Source organism: Nomascus leucogenys, chromosome 4 (genome assembly GCF_006542625.1).
Source record: "Nomascus leucogenys isolate Asia chromosome 4, Asia_NLE_v1, whole genome shotgun sequence".
Classification (NCBI taxonomy): Eukaryota; Metazoa; Chordata; class Mammalia; order Primates; family Hylobatidae; genus Nomascus; species Nomascus leucogenys.
This window is the reverse complement of record NC_044384.1, coordinates 48,222,349-48,243,953: the sequence shown is the minus strand read 5'-3', so window position 1 is coordinate 48,243,953 and position 21,605 is coordinate 48,222,349. Positions and strand designations below refer to the sequence as shown.

General features: G+C 39.4%; 1 protein-coding gene across 1 annotated transcript in view; it reads left to right on the top strand.

Moving 5' to 3' along the window:
* Positions 1-19,233, top strand: part of DSG2 (desmoglein 2) — a 50,178-nt gene extending 30,945 nt beyond the window's left edge. Inside the window, exons 9-15 of the mRNA XM_030810614.1 lie at positions 1,259-1,524; positions 5,513-5,655; positions 6,468-6,695; positions 9,054-9,281; positions 11,492-11,613; positions 12,828-13,160; positions 16,112-19,233. Of these exons, the coding sequence (XP_030666474.1) occupies positions 1,259-1,524; positions 5,513-5,655; positions 6,468-6,695; positions 9,054-9,281; positions 11,492-11,613; positions 12,828-13,160; positions 16,112-17,134 (2,343 nt within the window). The 3' untranslated portion in view covers positions 17,135-19,233. The remainder of the gene's footprint in view (positions 1-1,258; positions 1,525-5,512; positions 5,656-6,467; positions 6,696-9,053; positions 9,282-11,491; positions 11,614-12,827; positions 13,161-16,111) is intronic.
* The last annotated feature ends 2,372 nt before the right edge of the window (positions 19,234-21,605 follow it).

Genomic DNA, 21,605 nt, shown 5'->3' with positions numbered 1-21,605 from the left:
ACTGAAGAAACAAGCAAAAATGTTTAGTGCATCTAAATGGTCAGAGATACTGGAAATAAAAAGCAACAGGACCTAAGTAAACTTCAGGTAATTCTTTTAGTAATAGGATATAGGTCAACAGAGGAAAAATAATGTGTATAAAAATGTTGAGAGCAGTATTCATTATATTTAGAAATTGTGACAGCCCAAATGCCTAATTATAGAATGACTGTCTATATCTAAGTAGTAGAATACTATGGAAATGTTTATAAAAAGAAACAATGAAAAGTTGGAACATAAAATATGTATACAGTAATGAACTGATTATTTCAAATGGAAATTGTGCTATTACAAAGAACTATTTGAAGAAAGGTTGATCTTTTATGGAATTAACAGCAAACCAGATATTAATAGGTTAATACCTATGCTAAAAAAAGAGGAGAGTGGAGCTCTTTGTTTAAACAAATTTCAAAATCTCTAGGTTTCTTCTTTACTCCAGGAGTTCAAGTATTTTAATATGCTAATGTGTAATATATAGCTATGTTAGAGGGACAGAGCTCACAGAGCTATCACTACTTATTTTCACTAAAATAAACCCATGGAACACATTTTAAGGAATACTGATTTATACTGAATGCCCACTAATTTTTTACATTAGAAAAAAAATCACTTCAGATTGTTAAATATATATACACATATCTATAGATATGTGTGCGTGTGTATGTTTTGAGACAGGGTCTCGCTTTATTGCCCAGGCTGAAGTGTGGTGGCTTGATCATGGCTCACTGCAGCCTCAACCCTCTGGGCTCAAGCAATCCTGCCACCTCAGCCTCCTGAGTAGCTAGGACCACAGGCACAAGCTATCATGCCCAGCTAATTTTTGTATTTTTTTGTACAGATGGGAACTCCCTATGTTGCCCAGGCTGGTCTCAAACTTCTGGGCTCAAGTGATCTACCTGCCTTGGCTTCCCAAAGTGCTGGGATTACAGGCATGAGCCACCATGCCTGAACAAAATATATATATATATTTACAATGATTTCAACATTTAGGAAAATAAGTTGGTAATACTTCCTAAACATCCTTAACATTTATGACTATCCAGATTGACAGAGAATTGTTATTTGCTTGGTGTCAGTATAAGAGTTGGACTATTCAGTGTTGCTATATTTCCTGTGCATTAAATTATTGTATCTAACATTAAAACCACACATGTATATGTATATATGTGTGTCTTCTGTTTTCTCTTTGAAAAGAATTCCCTTTGGTTTTCCCTTTTAGGAAGTAGATTATGAAGAAATGAAGAATCTTGACTTCAGTGTTATTGTCACTAATAAAGCAGCTTTTCACAAGTCAATTAGGAGTAAATACAAGCCTACACCCATTCCCATCAAGGTCAAAGTGAAAAATGTGAAAGAAGGCATTCATTTTAAAAGCAGCGTCATCTCAGTTTACGTTAGCGAGAGCATGGATAGATCAAGCAAAGGCCAAATAATTGGAAAATTTCAAGCTTTTGATGAGGACACTGGACTACCAGCCCATGCAAGGTAAGAGAGAGTGACAGGTGTATTTCTTTATTTTAAATTATTTTCAGTGCCTATTTTCAAAAATCATAATCAAATCTGAACACTTCATTCCTTCAAATCCAGCATTATAGTTCCCCAAAGGTCTACAAGTTAAATTTTCCAAAGATGTGTCCATACCTGAGAGATGAGGGGGAATTTTCACCAGAATCCACCTTCTTCAACCACCTGTGTGTGAGGAGGAAGCTGGTTTACTCACCACTGAAACAGTTCTGGCTCGAGATGGCTAAAAGGCAACAAAGGAAAAGTTTAGGAAAAAACTTTTTAAAACCTGTCTTATTTCCTGAAAGATTATTATTGGAGGGTGAGAACATAGCAGATAACATCCACAAGATTTACTTTATACAAGTTACATAATGTATTTTAATATGGGGAAACCAGCTTTACTTAACGCATAAATCTTGGGAATGAACCTTCATTTAAACCTATTTGCTTCAGAGATTAATGAGCCTTCTACACTGTTTATGTTTGTCTTGATCATAGTGACCTTTACTCAGAGTACATTTATTGAGAACCTACAAGATGCTCACTGTGTTGGAAGAGAGTAGCTTGTGTCCACTCTGTAGTGGCACCTTATTGTGTGATGCTTTCAAATTTTCAAAGTAAATTTACATCTTAGATCTCAGTGCCATGCCACGGAAAGACCATTCTCTACAGAGCTGTTATTTATGGAGCTCTAGTTACTGTGACTGCAGTTGAATTTAAAGAATCCCCACCTGCTGTCCCAGACACAACTTCAGTGACTTCCTGCTCAGTGCCAGAGCTGCCTGGTTGCTTCAGTGTCCTTATACACCTGTGTCCCTGTCTTAGTCCATTTGAGCTGCCGTAACAAAAATACATTAGACCAAGTAATTTATAAACCGCAGATTTGTTACTCAGTTCTGAAGGCTGGGAAGTCCATCAAGGCACCAGCCAACAGATTTGGTATCTGGTGAGTCTTGCTGTCTGCTTCCAAGATGGCATCATCTTGTTGCATCCTCACGTGGCCAAAGGAGCAAGGGAACTCACTGGAGTCTCTTTTTTAAGGGCACTGATTCCATTCATGAGGGTGGTGCCCTCATGACTTAATCACTTACCAAAGGCCCCACCTCTTAATATGATCATACTGTGTATTAGGCTCCAACATAAGAATTTCCGAGGGTTACAAACATTAAAATTATAGCAGTCCCTGTGTACGAGTGCTTCCTAAAACATTGTATTTAAGTGCATCACCAAGTTTAGCAAGAATGAAAATGTGGAAGAAGCTCCTCAACAACCTTTTTCCTTTTAGTGAATCGCCTTTTCATGGAATTCCTTAAATAATGTTTTTTCCAAAATAATGTTAACAAACAGCTTCCACCATGTTTTCTGTAGTGCCTTGGTGACATTCTTTGGCCCGCTGTGCTTCTCTTGAGTTATGTGGTCTAGTTGGTCTAGTTTTAATTTTCTCAGCTCTATACCTCACAAGACAGTATACCCAACTGAATTCCCAAAATTGAGGATGAATTTTCTATATGATCATTTTTCACTGCTGTCTATGGAGAAACTTATATGTTCAAACTAATTATATACCAATAATATGTGGCCACTTATTGAAGCTTCTGTTTCCCACCAAATTATTGACTTTTGGCTGCTGTTTTTGTTTGTTTGTTTGTTTGTTTGTTTGTTTGTTTTAGGGGCCATGAATACATCAAAAGATTGTGTGTTCTGCCTGGAAGAATAATGAACCCTGCCTTTTTTATTTCTTAGTGTTTTATTGTATTCTTTAGAATGCAGTTACAGAATTTTAGAAAGAAAAGATCTTAAAGACCAGCTCAAACCTATTATTTTACAGATAAGGAATGGAGGCACAGCCAAGTTAAATTACTTTCCAAATGTTCACCTAACTAATTAGTGGTTGTTATTTTGAAACACTGATAAGGGGCTGGGCGCGGTGGGTTCATGCCTGGCATCTCAGCACTCAAGAATCCGAGGCAGGAGGATCACTTGAGGCCAGGAGTTCAAGACCAACCTGGGCAACACAGCAAGACCTTGTATCTACAAAAAAAAAAATTTTTTTCAATTAGCCAGGCGTGGTGGCACATGCTTGTAGTCCCCACTACTGGGGAGGCTTAGGCAGGGGGATTGCTTAAGCCTAGGAGTTCAAGGTTCCAGCGAGTTGCCATCACACCACTGCACTCCAGACTGTTTGTCATAATTTACTGTTTTATTGATTATTCATGTGTATCAGCTGTTTACGGATATTTGATATAACACGTAAGCAGCTATGCTACTTGAATGATGTCTAGCTTTTACAACAGAGAACAGAAAATTTCTTAAATGAGATTAAACAAACACATTGTGAAATGTAATCCCTATTTCTAAGACTGCTTTTACTATCAGTATGAATGTTGGTAAACCATAGACAGCAACTTACGTCTAAGCTTTAAAATTTCAGACATGAAATTCAAAACTAATTGTGAAAATCGAAATGTATTATTATTTACTGGTAGCAATATTAAGAGGCAGAAAAACTTAGTTCAAGTGTATAATTGGAAATAGCACTATAAATAAATATTGCTATAAATTAGCCACTCATTCCTGTGTGCCTCGAAGCCACTTAATAGAAAATAAATTAACAGTTTGATTGAGCAAACCAAGATATTCATATGGTTGGTTGGTAGTGGTATTTTTATGTTAAACTCATTGGTATTCATTAACTAACTACATACTTTTTTTTTTTTTTTGAGACTGAGTCTCGCTCTGTCACTCAGGCTGGAGTGCAGTGGCACAATCTCAGCTTACTGCAACCTCTGCCTCCCAGGTTCAAGCAGTTCTGCTTCAGCCTCCCAAATAGCTAGAATTACAGGTGCCCACCACCACACCCAGATAATTTTTGTATTTTTAGTAGAGATGGGGTTTTAACCTGTTGGTCAGGCTGGTCTTGAACTCCTGAGGCAGGTGATCCATCTGCCTCGGCCTCCCAAAGTGCTGGGATTATAGGCGTGAGCCACCACGCTCGGCCAGTTACATACATTTCTGAAAACATAATATGGACATTTGCCTTGCTCTCCCAGCATTGGCTCCTTCCACACTAATTCTCCTTGCTTTGAGGGAAGAAACCCAGAAATGATTTTATTGGCATTGTTTCCACTTTTAACCAGTTCTACCTGAAAGAAAATTATTACCCCAATAATCAACAGTATCAGAAAATTTTTAGATGCTTCCGTTTAAAATGATCATTGATTTTTTGTTGTTGTTGTTGAGACGGTGTTTTGCTCTGTCACCCAGGCTAGAGTGCAGTGGCGTGATCTCAGCTCACTGCAACCTCCACCTCCTGGGTTCAAGCAATTCTCCTGCCACAGCTTCCTGAGGAGCTGGGATTACAGGCACGCGCCACCATGCCCGGCATTTTTTGTATTTTTAGTAGAGACGGAGTTTCACCATGTTGACCAGGCTGGTCTCAAACTCCTGACCTCAAGTGATCCACCCACCTCAGCCTCCCAATGTGCTGGGATTACCACGCACCCGGCCCCTGCGATCATTGATTTTTAAAGTTGATGTTTGTAAATGTTGCTAACACCCCCAATAAACAACAGAACATAAGACCGCTCTTCTCCACCAGTCCTTATTGTATAACTAAGTTATTCCCCAAAAGTTTAACCCAGCTTTAAGGGACACTAAATCAAATGCCATAGGTCAGACTGCAGAGCAACTTAAAAACTTGTGTTAGTGGTTAGTGGACTCAAGAGAATCACCCTTAATTTTATGTCTTGGGTATGTTGCAGGAATAAGGAAGGTCCAATTTAAGTGTGACATGCAGTAAAGAGAGGGGCTTTTAGGATGGTTTTACGAAATTAAAAACATTCAAAACAAATGCCTGTAATAAGAACATATTTAAAGAGAAGAAAAGTAAGCTTGAAAGAGCTGTAGATGTTAGAGATTTCCAATTCATGCAGAATTCAGAATTAATTTTATGTTTGTTTTGTGACAGATATGTAAAATTAGAAGATAGAGATAATTGGATCTCTCTGGATTCTGTCACATCAGAAATTAAACTGGCAAAACTTCCTGATTTTGAATCTAGATATGTTCAAAATGGCACATACACTGTAAAGATTGTGGCCATATCAGAAGGTAAGTTATTAAATAGATCTTTTTCTTTACTGTATGTATTTAGATTTTTATTTTCCAACATCAGAAACCTTTGATTTGATTGTGTATAAAAACCTAACCTCGGCCGGGAGCAGTGGCTCATGCCTGTAATCCCAACACTTTGGAAGGCCGAGGCAGGCAGATCACGAGGTCAAGAGATCAAGACCATTCTGGCCAACATGGTGAAACCCCATCTCTACTAAAAATACAAACATCAGCCAGGCATGGTGGCATGCACCTGTAGTCCCAGCTACTCAAGAGGCTGAGGCAGGAGAATTGCTTGAACCCGGGAGGTGGAGGTTGCAGTGAGCGGAGATCCCGCCACTGCACTTCAGCCTGGCGACAAAGCAAGACTCCAACTCAAAAAAAAAAAACAAAAACAAAAACCTAATCTCAGCCCAGCACAGTTGCTTGTGTCTGTAATCCCAGCAACTCAGGCAACTGAGATGGTAGGAACACTTGAGCCCAGGAGTTTGAGACCAGCCTGGACAAAAAAGCAAGACACCATCTTCAAAAAAAAAACCAGGGGTAGATAAAATTAAAAAATAGATGTTTAAAAAAAATTTTAATAAGATGAAATAAGCACCTAATTTCTCCAATAGATAAGTCTCACATTTCTACTTGGTAGGTGGATTAAAAGATATTACTTGGTCCAAATTTGAAACATATCTAGGATAGAAAATGTCTTAAGTGGTTAGTACCTTCTCCACTCCAAATTGGCAAGGGAATTCAAACTATGTCTGTTGTCAGCAATAGGAACAGAATGTACGTACTTTTTCTCTCTTATTTTTAAGATTATCCTAGAAAAACCATCACTGGCACAGTCCTTATCAATGTTGAAGACATCAATGACAACTGTCCCACACTGATGGAGCCTGTGCAGACAATCTGTCACGATGCACAGTATGTGAATGTTACTGCAGAGGACCTGGATGGACACCCAAACAGTGGCCCTTTCAGTTTCTCTGTCATTGACAAACCACCTGGCATGGCAGAAAAATGGAAAATAGCACGCCAAGAAAGTAAGCAAAATCACTGGACTACATTGAAATCTAAATATTAAGCATGATAGATATCTAAAATATTTGTAAGTTGTATTTCTTCTCATAAATTATATTTCCAATATAGTTTTTTAAAGGAGTTTATGAAATGAGGTCCTGAACCTACTGACATATAGTATCTTTTATATGCTTATGGAGAGAAGAAAAATAATCTAAAATGTCTTGAAGGTAGCTGGGTATTCCCTAAATAGCCCTTGAAGTAGTTTTGTCTGGTAAGGTGAGGAGTACCAAGCCTTTGTCAGCACCACAATCGTAGTAGGTACCTTCTAAAAATCTTGAAGTATAGTAACAATAATTCCATTTAAAACAACATTTATTGAGCACTTGCTATGTGCTAGGCATTCTGCTAGCCCATCCTGTGTATTACCATATTTAATCCTTCCTTCAACATTATTCCCTGATTAAAGCTGAGGATACCTTGGTTTAACTGGAGGTAAGTAAAGCTCAAAGCTAGAACATGATAGAAACAACATAACAGGGGGGTTGTCTGATTCCCCCCTTCCCCATGTCAGTGGACATGTCCATACGTCCACATCCAGGACATCTAGACACATGGACTATATGATGTGTTGATGTGAGTTTTCAGATGTCCTTCAGGGTGGTTCTGAATGCAGAAAAGTCTATCCAGAAAACTATTTTGTTTTAAACAACTAGGGTTCATTTCAGAAAAATTTCAAAGACAATAGTCAGGTTGTTTTTTTTTTTAATTTACAGCTTTATTGTGTTAAGTCTAGCAAATGTTTGAAATCATTTTAAGAGGGTTTGAATAATGTTTAGTCCAATTAACAAATTAAACACCATCAATATTTCAAACTCTATTTACAGATTTATTATATTTAGTTTCCTTATATATTTCAGTGATCTCAATTAACAAAACCTCCCAGCCAGGCACAGTGGCTCACGCCTGTAATTCCAGCACTTTTGGAGGCCAAGGCGGGCGGATCATGAGGTCAGGAGATTGAGACCATCCTGGCTAACACGGTGAAACCCCGTCTCTACTAAAAATACAAAAAATTAGCCAGGTGTGGTGGCAGGCGCCTGTAGTCCCAGCTACTCGGGAGGCTGAGGCAGGAGAATGGCATGAACCCTGGAGGCAGAGCTTGCAGTGAGCCAAGATTGTGCCACTGCACTCCAGCCTGGGCGACAGAGCAAGACTCTGTCTCAAAAAAAAAACAAAAAAAAAAACAAAAAAAAAAAACTCCCTGTGATCCTTATACTCTAAAATTCTAATAAATTTAACTTACAAATACATTGAGTTGTATATTAGAGAATATTATCAATAACAAGTTGAAGCCGGGCGTGGTGGCTCACGCCTGTAATCCTAGCACTTTGGGAGGCTGAGGCAGGTGGATCACTTGAGGTCAGGAGTTTGAGACCAGCCTGGCCAACATGGTGAAACCCCATCTCTACTATAAATACAAAAATTAGCTGGGCATGGTGGTGGACACCTGTAATCCCAGCTACTCAGAAGGCTGAGGCAGGTGAACCTGGGAGGTGGAGGTTGCAGTGAGCCAAGATGGCAGCACAGCACTCCAGCCTGGGCAACAGAACGAGACTCCATTTCAAAAAATAATAAGAAGAAGAAGCGTTAAGAGTGCTAATATTCCTTGATCTTAGAAAGTGCATGCTGAAGAATGTCGTGCTATCTGTAACTTACCTTGAAATAGTTCAGAAACTTTAAAAAAAAGAAAAAGTGGGTATACAGAGGACAAGAAAGCATTGTTGCAAAACGTAAACAGTTAGTGAAGTGTTTGTTAATATTCACTAAAATATTCTTTCAACTTTTCTGTAAGTTTGAATTTTTTTTCCATTTTGAATGTATATAGTGTTGAGAACAAAAAAAGAAGGGACTAGAGAAAACAAGATCAGCCCATTGTTGAAAACGATTAACGCTGAGGATGGGTACCATGGGGGTTATGCTCTTCTCTCTATTACTATGTTTGAAAAATTGCCTTAATAAAGTTTTTTTTAAAGAAATGGTAAAATAAAGGTCATTCAGTAGAAATGTTAACTCACCACTTGTTTGTCACTGTCTTCCCAGCGTATAGAACAGTTCCTAGCTTTCCTAGACCCACACACGTTGGTTACAGCTAATCATCATGAAAGTAAGGTGTCCAGGTCTGAACCTTTGCTATTTAAACTGCATATTCAGGGCCTATAGACAAATTTTAACGAGCACACTTCAGTAAGTGAAGGAAGAACAAAGTATCTAATTGGAGTTAAATACAATCAGCAATGAAAGAACATTTGTGGAATTTATTGTTGCCTCATCCTTGGTTATCATTCGTTTTTATTTCCTTCTGCCTCCCAACCTTATAGGTACCAGTGTGCTGCTGCAACAAAGTGAGAAAAAGCTTGGGAGAAGTGAAATTCAGTTCCTGATTTCAGACAATCAGGGTTTTAGTTGTCCTGAAAAGCAGATCCTTACACTCACGGTTTGTGAGTGTCTGCATGGCAGCGGCTGCAGGGAAGCACAGCATGACTCCTATGTGGGCCTAGGACCCGCAGCAATTGCGCTCATGATTTTGGCCTTTCTGCTCCTGCTATGTAAGTCTTTAAAAGCCACTCTGTTGTGCTTTTGGGAATTTGAGTGCACTCCTGGAGATGTGTTACTATGATAGTCATTGATTTCATCACAGTTATTCTTTAACCACACTAGAGCACTTTGAGAATGAATAGGGAAACAACTGATGATTGACAAATCACCAAAGCATAATATAAGACTCTTCAGAATTTTGTTTTATAAATGTATATCATTTTCTGATTTCAGTAACTTAGGAACTATTGGCATAAACTTCGCTGGTATTCCCATTTCGATGAGCTCTGTGAGGGCAGCATGCTGTCTGTTCTCTTCACTGCTGTATTCCCAGTGTGTGGAACAGAGCCTTGCGTGCAATAAGTGCTCAAAAAAGATGTGTTGCATGACTTTGGGTTATGGGCACAGGTTTTTTACAAACCCAGCTTATTCCAATCAATCCTGCTTTGTACATTCAATTTGTCAGAGCTCTCCCTCCCTGATATTCCCCGCTTGGCTTGTTTCTTCACCAGCACCAAAAGTAGGCAGACCCTCTGAGCACTTCCTGTCCTTCCTGACCGTAAGATGTTCTCAACCAGTCCTGCCTGCCCTACCCACACTCCAAAGACCTCGGGTTTCCTTTTATAAAAGAACAAGGGACTGTATCCTGAGGTCACATGAAATATCACTCTACTTGACCACTGAATATGGACAGAGGGCCACCTCCAAGGCAGCCTAGGCTAGTGCAGTGACAGGAGAGGTCTGTTAGACAAGGGGTCCCCAACCCCCAGGCCACAGACCAGCACCTGTCCATGGCCTGTTAGGAACCAGGCTGCACAGCAGGAAGTGAGTGGTGGAAGAGTGAGTGAAGCTTCATCTATATTTACAGCCACTCCCCATCGCTTGTGTTACCACCTGAGCTCTGCCTCCTGTTAGATCAGTGCTGGCATTCGATTCTTATAGGAGCTCAAACTCTATTGTGAACTACTCATGCCAAGAGATCCAGGTTGCGTGCTCCTTATGAGAATCTAATGCCTGATGATCTGTCACTGTCTCCCATCACCCCCAGATGGGACCATCTAGTTGCAGAAAAATAAGCTCAGGGCTCCCACTGATTCTACATTATGGTGAGTTGTATAATTATTTCATTATATATTACAATGTAATAATAATAGAAATAAAGTACACAATGAATGTAATGCACTTGAGTCATCCCAAAACCAACCCCCCTACCCCTAACTTCCCTGTGGAAAAACTGTCTTCCATGAAACCAGTCCCTGGTGTCAAAAAGGTTGGGGACTGCTGTATGAGAGCCATTGGTAGATGTGCAATTGAATACACAGCACTCAACAGTCTGCAGCATACTTTTATACCATCATCTCCATGCTATGGCTACATATACAGATACATAACGGTAAATGACTTGCCTCAGCTTACCAAGTTTGTAGGTAGGTACTGGAGCTGGGACTGTATCTTTTGCTCAGGAATTCCTTGCACTGCTTTCTCATCTCAGATTCCCTGGAGCCTAATGTGGTACTTGGCACATAATAGACACTTGATGAATGTTTGTTAAAATTGTTGAATTGCCACTGGCTGATTTCAGTCTTCTTATTAATCATAGTAGCTATAGTTAATGTGCTGTTGACTGTTTGACATAAAAACGAATCTAGGCAGTAGCTAGTTCATCACTGGAAGCTGCCAAATGGGAGTGGCAGATGGGCACGCAGATGTGTTTAATTCTTTACTGCATTGATCAAGGGGTCAGCCTTGGTCTTTTCTTCCTCCTAGGCGTAAAATAAAATCTAAGAAGAGGGCTCTGAAATTGTTATATGTTTCACTTTATTATTTCTAATTACTGTTTTTAATAGTACATATATTTTTGCAACAGTGATTTTTTTTTAATTGGACCATAGTTTTAAAAAAATTAATCTTTAAGCTGGTTTTGATGATTTGGATACTATCTGACCTAGTCTTGGTATTCCACTCAGCAACCACAGATAGCCTCTTTTTGATGAACAAGGCCTTGAATCTGTAAGACTGTCTCATCCTGCCTTCGGGTTTTGGAGTAACTCGCCCAAAACAAGCTTGGTAAGGTTGGATCAGGGTGAAGAAAAGAAAAATAGAGCTGTAAATAAGTGAAGACAACTCCAGGAAGGGACATGCAAATTCCAAAATTGTGCAATATAAATTTAGAAATATATCAAGGTTAACCTTATCTGTGTTCAATTTTGTGTCTGTACAGTGGTACCACTTTTACTGCTGATGTGTCATTGCGGAAAGGGCGCCAAAGGCTTTACCCCCATACCTGGCACCATAGAGATGCTGCATCCTTGGAATAATGAAGGAGCACCACCTGAAGACAAGGTCAGTGGATCAGATGTCAATATGACTTGTCTTCTTTTTGGGTTTTAAAGGGGCCTAGGGAAGTATTTCTTACATGTTTGGTTGAATGAGTAAAGTGATCACTATGGATTTCACTCATGTGCCTTTGTTAAGCAAAGAGTTCAAATGACAGCATATTTTGTGTTTGTTGCCGGGGCAGAATTGAGATAGTTTTACTCTGTTTTGACACTTCCCATGTTGTAAAGAATGTAGAGCAAGGTTCAGGAAGAGCAAGAGTGTGTAGGGATCTAAGTCTTTTGTCCTAACATTAAATGGGCAGTTTTCATAACCAGGAACTGCTTCATTCCCATTTCCCTCAATGCATAGGGTTTGCAGAGGTAAGCCCACAACCCCCATGACGGTTGTAAAATGTTGCAAAACCCCGTTTCCCAACTACTTCATAGCCATATCCCTTTGTCTCTCTATTGCATCTTCACCCTGGACCTCTCACCACCATCTGTTATGAGCACCATTTCTAATAGGATACAATTTAGCATCCGGTGGCAGAGAACTCACAATAACAGTGGCTTAACCCTAAAATGGGCATTCCAAGATCAACATGATGATTCAACCACAGCATGGTCCCCAGTTCCCTCTTCCTTGTTTTTCTTCCATGGTTGAGTTCCATTCCCACACTGTCCTCATGTCCCAGTTCTAGCTACCTAGCTGTCATCCCCACATTCTAACCAGCAGATAGGAGAAAAGTGAAGAACCCTCTTTAAGCACACTTCCCAGAACTTGCGTACACCATTTCTGCCTCATTCACGTTGACCACAGTTTAGTCAGGTGGCTATACCTAGTGGCATCAGAGGCTTAGAAATATAGTCTTTATTTTGGGTGGCCATGGATCCAGGTCAAAACAAAATTAAGAATTCTATAACTATAGAAGAAGGTATCAAACTGTAGAGGGAGGTTGAAGTGCCATTGGTCCCATGGAGTAAAGGAGCTGTGACCGTTTGGGCTTTGTTTTCTCTTTGGGTTCTATCCAGCTGTAAAACAAGAAGATAGAAGAAAGGAAACCTTCATAAGACTTTTATAAGTTATTCAACTCAAAATACTTTTTCTAATTGGCCTCAGTGGAAATAGCTTATACCTTCCTATGGCTCAGATCCTTCCTTGGCTCAGATCCTTCTACCAAGGATGAAGGATTCCCTCCATCCTCCTGACTCAGTTCTCAGCTGTGTTTGCTCTCACAGGTGGTGCCGTCATTTCTGCCAGTGGATCAAGGGGACAGTCTAGTAGGAAGAAATGGAGTAGGAGGTATGGCCAAGGAAGCCACAATGAAAGGAAGTAGCTCTGCTTCCATTGCCAAAGGGCAACATGAGATGTCTGAGATGGATGCAAGGTGGGAAGAACACAGAAGCCTGCTTTCTGGTAGAGCTACCCAAGTTACAGGGGCCACAGGCGCTATCATGACCACTGAAACCATGAAGACCACAAGAGCCACAGGGGCTTCCAGAGACATGGCCGGAGCTCAGGCAGCTGCTGTTGCACTGAACGAAGAATTCTTAAGAAATTATTTCACTGATGTAAGGATGGGTTTTATGTATTGGTGGTGGGGGGTGGGGGGAACATTTGTATGTGAATGTGATATTATTAGGGTAATCATTGCCTTGGGTCCAAATGAGACTTTGGGTTTTTTGGGTTTTTTTTTTCTTTTTTCAGAGAATACTTACAGGCAATAAGGAAAGAGAAATGGGACCCACAGAATCAGTCGGTGTTAGCTAAATTACACTGCAGTAACAAGTGACCCCATGATCTTAGTTCTCACACAGGCATATTTCTCACAGTTATGTTTTTGCCAGTCAGCTCAGCTCTGCTCTCCTTCATGATGTCTTCATATCAGGATGCACACTGAGAGAGCAGATTGTACCTGGAAAGCTGCCGTCCTTGTGACCCAAAGAAAAGAACAAGGCAGAACCAGGCAATGGCTCTCAAAGCCTCCACCTTTTTACATTCACATTTCATTGACCAAAGCAAGTCATATGACCAAGACAGATGTCAGTGGGTCGGAAAGTTCCATCCCTCTGCAGGAGCAGGCTTGGTAGGGATGAGCTCCGTAGGAAAGGCAGAGAATAGATAACCTAAAAAACACAATCTATTAAGTCCATTGAAATTTTACCTTCTGTATGAGAGTACTTGGCTTTGCTATTGTGAGGGTCCACCAAAAAATGATGAGAAAAGTTCCAGGAAGATGATCAGATGCAATAAGGAAGCTCATGCTAGAATTAAGGAATTAGAAGCAGAACTGAAAATAAAAGTATAATGTAGAGGTCAGGCACAGTGGCTCATGCCTGTGATCCCAGCACTCTGGGAGGTCAAGGCAGGCAGATCGCTTGAGCCCAGAAGTTCAAGACCAGCTTGGGCAATATGGTAAAACCCTATCTCTCCAAAAATACAAAAAATTAGCCGGGCATGCTGGCACACACCTGTAGTCCCAGCTACCCAGAAGGCTGAGGTAGGAGGATCACTTGAGCCTGGAAAGCCAAGGATGCAGTGAGCTGTGATCATACCCACTGCACTCCAGCCTGGGCAACAGAGTGAAACTCTGTATAAAAAAAAAAAAAAAAAATTTATATATATATATATAATATATATATAAAAATATATATATAATATATATAAATGTATATATATTATATATATATAAAACATAGAGATAAAGTATACTTCAGAACAAGGAATATTACCAAGAATAATGAGGGATAGTTCATAATGAAAAATGGGTCAGTTCATCAGGAGGCCTGAAACTCCTAAATATGTCAGAACCTAATAACAGAAATTTTAAAACTTGAAGCAAAAACAACTGAAAGAGAAACAGACAAATTCATAATGATAGTTGGAGAGTTCAACCTGATCTATCATTAAATGAAAGAACAAGTGACAGAATCAGTAAGCATATAGAAAACTTAGTACTGTCAACCAAATGGATCTAGTTGATATTGACAGAACACTCTATGCAACAGAAGCAGAATACACATGCTTTTTCATATAGAATATATTCTGGGATGTTAAATAAATGTAAAGAACTTTTAAAGAACTGCAGTCATACAATGTACTTTGATGACAAAAAAATTAAAACCAGAGATCAGTAACAAAGAGATATATAAAATATACTCAAATATTTATAAATACACATGACTGCAAATTAAATTATACTTTATGAAAATTTGTGGGGTACTACTAAAGTGATGCTTGAAGGGAAATTGTAGCAAAAATGGTTATATTAGAAGATGGTTCTCAAATCAGTGACCTAAGCTTCCACCTTCAGAAGTTAGAAGAGCAAATTAAACCCAAAACAAGCAGAAATAAGATAATGATGAATTTTAGAGCCAAAATCAATGAAATATTTAGCAAAAAGTAATAAGAAAAAAAAAATTGAAGCCACAAGCTTATTATTGAGGTCAATAAAATTGATAAACATTTTACCAGACTAATTAGGATATTAAGAGATTAAACACAAACTATGGATATCAGAAGTAAAATAAAGAACTTTACTTCAGATCTTACATAGTAAGAATAATTAAAAAAAAAAAAAAAGTAGGACTGGGTGGTTTTCTTGAGAACAAGGCCCTGTGCTCCCATGAGAATGGACAGAGTTGGAATATAAGGCATCTGAAGGGCCCTAGAGAGGAGTAAGGGGAGGGGCTTCCATTGAGGAAAGCAAGTTGCTTCTGTCCCCTCTTTTCTACATTTGCAAATTATTAGCGCGCTTTCCCACTTTCTGCTCCTTTTTACCCTCCCATCTTTCATACCATCCTTCACCCACCTTCAGGTATTAGCTTAACAGGGATGTGGTTGGTGTCAAGCAAAACCATTTCTTGGCCTTTCCTGTCTCACTGCTAAGCTCAATTCTAGCGTCCTGTTTGTTTTCCTTTGATAAGTTTTCCCTCTCTCCACTCTAATCCTGCTCCAGTCATTCTTGGTTGCGTATGTATGTACTAACTTTTGACTTGGAAGTAATTTCAAAGTTATCAGAAAATTTGCAAGAATAGTAGAAATTTTGAACCCAATAAACATTTTGCCACATTTGCTATTTGCTTTTCCATTTTCTCTGTCTCTCCCTCACTGACACATTCACACACATTCTCTTACTTACTATAGTACAGTTAACAAATGTAGAACTTTAATATTGACACAGTCCGTATTTCAATTTAGCCAACTATCACAATATCTTTTATAGCAATTTTGTTTTTCTCAGGATCCTGCATTCCATTTAGTTGTCCTGACACTTTAGTCTCCTTTAATCTGAAACAGTCCCCTCTGCCTTTCTGTTTTTTCCCTGATATTAATTTTTTTTTAAGAATACAGGCCAGTCGTGTCATTGGATCTCTCTCAATTTGTGTTTCCGTGACGGTTCCTTGTAATTAAATTCACATTACTGCATTTTGAACAGGAATATAGAGTCTTGTTTTAAAACGAATTTGTATTGCTAATTATTTGTCTGTTTTATGTTTGTTTTGTTTTGTTTTCATTTTAGAAAGCGGCCTCTTACACTGAGGAAGATGAAAATCACACAGCCAAAGATTGCCTTCTGGTTTATTCTCAGGAAGAAACTGAATCGCTGAATGCTTCTATTGGTTGTTGCAGTTTTATTGAAGGAGAGCTAGATGACCGCTTCTTAGATGATTTGGGACTTAAATTCAAGACGCTAGCTGAAGTTTGCCTGGGTCAAAAAATAGATATAAATATGGAAATTGAGCAGAGACAAAAACCTGCCACAGAAACAAGTATGAACACAGCTTCACATTCACTCTATGAGCAAACTATGGTTAATTCAGAGAATACCTACTCCTCTGGCAGTAGCTTCCCAGTTCCAAAATCTTTGCAAGAAGCAAATGCAGAGAAAGTAACTCAGGAAATAGTCACTGAAAGATCTGTGTCTTCTAGGCAGGCGCAAAAGGTAGCTACACCTCTTCCTGACCCAATGGCTTCTAGAAATGTGATAGCAACAGAAACTTCCTATGTCACAGGGTCCACTGTGCCACCAACCACTGTGATCCTGGGTCCTAGACAGCCACAGAGCCTTATTGTGACAGAGAGGGTGTATGCTCCAGCTTCTACCTTGGTAGATCAGCCTTATGCTAATGAGGGTACAGTTGTGGTCACTGAAAGAGTAATACAGCCTCATGGGGGTGGATCGAATCCTCTGGAAGGCACTCAGCATCTTCAAGATGCACCTTACGTCATGGTGAGGGAAAGAGAGAGCTTCCTTGCCCCCAGCTCAGGTGTGCAGCCTACTCTGGCCATGCCTAATATAGCAGTAGGACAGAATGTGACAGTGACAGAAAGAGTTCTAGCACCTGCTTCCACTCTGCAATCCAGTTACCAGATTCCCACTGAAAATTCTATGAAGGCTAGGAACACCATGGTGTCTAGAGCTGGAGTCCCTGGCCCTCTGCCAGATTTTGGCTTAGAGGAATCTGGTCATTCTAATTCTACCATAACCACATCTTCCACCAGAGTCACCAAGCATAGCACTGTACAGCATTCTTACTCCTAAATAGCAGTCAGCCACAAATTGACCCAGAGTTTAGTCAGCAGTGACTAATTTCATGTTTCCAATGTACCTGATTCTTCATGAGCCTTACAGATACACAGAGACACATACACATTGATCTTAAAATTTTTCTCAGTCACTGATATGCAAAGGACCAGACTGTCTGTGCTTCCAGGAGTGTATTTTAGAAATGTTCCACGATTTACTGAAGACATAGAGATGACGCTGCTATTTAGGTGCCTTTTAGCAAGCTAGGCAAACAATCCTGATGAAACAAGATACATAGAGAGTCAATCTGGCTTCTGAAAATTTACCAAGTGAACAGAGTATCTAGTTCATCAGCCGTCCAGTAAAGCAACCCAGGAAACTGATTGGGTCTCTTTGCCTACCATATTACCATTAAACATTGATGTTCTGTATTGTGTACTTTACTGCATCTAGCAGATTTTCAACAACTCATTGATCTAAACATACATGCACAATCTGAGCACCAGTTATGGTGCTCATAACTTCCTTAAGACTTGAACCCTTTTAATCTGTGTGATTCATTAAATTGGACCATTGATGATAAGAATACACATTGTATGTTTCTGTGCACATGACTTTGTGTGTGTGCACGTACATACTGTATAGTCTTAAAAATAGCATTATACTGGCCAGGGGTGGTGGCTCACACCTGTAATCCCAGCACTTTGGGAGGCCGAGGTGGGTGGATCACCTGAGGTCAGGAGTTTGAGATCAGCCAGGCCAACCTGGTGAAACCCCGTCTCTACTAAAAATACAAAAATTAGCTGGGCGTGATGGTGGGCGCCTGTAATCCCAGCTACTTGGGAGGCTGAGGCAGGAGAATCACTTGAACCCGGGAGGTGGAGGTTGCAGTGAGCCGAGATCGCACCATTGCACTCCAGTCTGGGCAACAGAGTGAGATTTCATCTCAAAAAAAAAAAAAAAAGAAAAAAATAGCATTATACCTCTTCCTTGTCTCAACCGCCATGAAAATTTTGAACACTCCAAATTCAGTTGAATAATCCAAAACAAAATGTATAAGTATAAAATAATTTTACTTCTTATAGTAATAGTATACTTTAAAAAGCCTCAGGGTATATTATCTTCTAAACAGCTACAATTTAGTGCAGCTACATTAACCAACTATGTTCTCTAGTTGTGAGAACAACTAGGCCTATTTCACTGCTGTGTATCCTCAGTGCCTAACATGGGTGCCAAATAAATATTCGTAGAATTACACTGAATTGTATACAAACTATTCGTTTTTGTTTACAGTTGCCAAAAATCTCAGAAGGCCCTGTATTTCTGTAATTCTTTGAAATTACTGTTTTATTTTGATTTCTCAGTTATTGACTGGCCGGGTGTGACTTAGTACATAAGTACTCTATATTATAAAAACCTCAAATAATTGACTCGATTTTACACAACATCCTTTTCTACAAGTTAATTTTTTTACAAATCATTTGGGTTGTTTATCTCCTAAATAGGTTGTATTTTATTGCTCCTAGAAACAATGTTTCAAGATATATGTGCATGATCAGTAATAATTTGTATAAATATTTCCCACAACACAATAATTTTCGAAGACTAATTTCTTGACTGAAGGTATTTTGCTAGGGAAGTGAAACTTTAAAATTTTGTAGACTTTAAAAAATATTGTTGAATGGTGTTATGCAAAGGATTTATATAGTGTGCTCCCACTAACTGTGTACAGATCAGGACACATATTTTTAGACATCTAAGTCTAGCTTAAATGGAGGTTATCTTCCATCACCTAGAATTGTTTACTTAGTAATTGTTGTTTCTTTTATTATTGTAGACTTAGTTTTATTTTGCCAAGCATGCAACAGGAATATCACTAGTATGTGAAAATGTCAATATCACCTATGTACTCAAACAAAGGTTGGTCTTAAGCTTCCACCTTGAGCAGCCTTGGAAACCTAACCTGCCTCTTATAGCATAATCACATTTTCTAAATGATTTTCTTTGTTCCTGAAAAAGTGATTCGTATTAGTTTTACATTTGTTTTTTGGAAGATTATATTTGTATATGTATCATCATAAAATATTTAAATAAAAAGACTATCTTTAGAGTGACCCTTTCCCCATAGATTTTTATTTCTCTATTATATTTTACGAGGAATATAACTCAGTTTGTTAGGGAGAGTGCCTTAAAGGCAGGTGTTTCTTGGACTTTGTTACTTAATTAGATCTGCTTGCAATAAAAAAAGTTATCGGTTATCTAAAATTCAAATTTATCTGGGTACTCAGCATTTTCATTGTCCAACTCTGGCAACCTTGTTCCTAAGGAAGTGAAGGTTGCTCTCTGCCCAGAGTAACGCTGGAGAAATCTGTTGGGTTTGGCAGAAGGCTAGTATATCTAACCCAAAGAGATGAAATCATTCTACCAATGTTTGGGAGGCTGTTTTAATTGCTTGTTATAGTTCAGAAGGGAAAAGATAAGAGTTGCTGCTGTAAGAGAAGAAAAACAAATTTTTTTCTTCTAGGTCCCCAGCTGGGGCTCTGTAACAAAACACAGATTAACAAGAGAAAGACAAACATTAGTCTGTTAACGTGTATCTCATGCATGCTTTGGAGTAACTGGAATGAGCAGCTCAAAGGGGTGGTTAGAACTCGGGTGTAAAATGTTAAGAGCTTTAAACAAATTAAATCTAACCGTTTATTTAAGCAAAGAATGGTTCACAAAATTGGGCTGCCCTGGAACTAGAAAAGGTTCAGAGAACTCTATTGTACAATAATGAGCAGGCCGTATTCATAGACAGAAAATGGAAGTGAGGTAGGGAAGTTGCTTGATTGGTTACAGCTGAGCCTTTGCCTTATTTGGAGGTGGGCTGATCAGTTGGCAGCCAGTGACTGGCTGAAACTCAGCTGCTGTGATTGATTGACACTCAGCTATGTATTACAAAAATATACTCCTAAATTAGGCTTTCAGTTCATTTATGTACCAAGCTAGGCTGCAGTTCATCATGTGGGGACTCAAGGTATGGAGGCAGCCTCAGGCCCAATTTAGTTTAATAATATACCAACTTGGGAGCCGGGTGCAGTGGCTCACGCCTGTAATCCCAGCACTTTGGGAGGCCGAGGCGGGCAGATCACGAGGTCAGGAGATCGAGACCATCCTGGCTAACACGGTGAAACCCCCGTGTCTACTAAAAAAATACAAAAAACTAGCCGGGCGTGGTGGCGGGCACCTGTAGTCCCAGCTACTTGGGAGGCTGAGGCAGGAGAATGGTGTGAACCCGGGAGGCAGAGCTTGCAGTGAGCCGAGATCATGCCACTGCACTCTGGCCTGGGTGAAAGAACAAGACTCCGTCTCAAAAAAAAAAAAAAAAAAAATTAATAATATACCAACTTGGGCTGAAACAAAGGAAAGGGGATTAGGGGCTTCTGGGCAGGGGAAACAAGTTATGGGAAGGTGACCAGGAAAAGTCTGGTAAGCTTGAGTAAGATTTGTCATGCAGATTTAAATTAATGTCTTTGTCACTTATAGTCATCCTGTGTTTCTGGTACAGAGGGAGACAGTCTTACAAATGGACATTTCCCTTATAAATGTAAATCCCTTTACAAAAGGTAAACTTATGTTCTGTCTTCAGAGTTTCTCCTGCATCTGCTATTTCTCAAAATAATCAGCTCAAAATAATCCTTATACTAAAAACGTATTTTGGGGGCTGTAGCATATTCTAGTCTACACTGCCGGTAAACTGGAATGTCTCATGAATGACGATTTCACGACACTGGCACATCAGGACATCCTAAAGCCTGAAGACGGTTTTATTCCTGTGTGACTTCAGTTCCCACTCCAAGTGGCACATGGAGCTAATTCTGGCTGATCGCTGCAGACCATATTCCAACCACCACCACATCAAAATGTCTACAGTAGGACGTTGCTAACCAAACATCACCTAAAAATGAGACATTTCAGATCATTAAATCTGACTTTCTTAATGGACCAAAATTTATTAGTTTCCTTATGTTTTATTTTAATCCTCTATATCATTCCCAATTACTTTGTCTACTCTTTCCATTAATTACGAAGAAGTTGAAGTCTCCCAAGAGTGGCTTTGCTTATTTCCCCCTTTAATTCTATTTTTGTTTCCTGTGTTTTGAAACTTTTTGCCTGTGTTACTAGGTACAAATACATTTAGGATTACTGTGTTCCTGAAGAACTGATCTTTTTATCATTATGAAACGCCTCTCTTCATCTCTGTTTATAACTGCTAATTACCTTTAGCCTAAAGCTGCCTCCTTACATTCTCTTTTTTTTTTTTTTTTTTTTTTTTTGAGACGGAATTTCAATGGAGTGAAATGGCGCAATCTCAGCTCACCACAACCTCTGCCTCCCAGGTTCAAATGATTCTCCTGCCTCACCCTCCCAAGTAGCTGGGGTTACAGGCATGTGCCACCACGCCCAGCTAATTTTGTATTTTTAATAGAGACGGGGTTTCTCC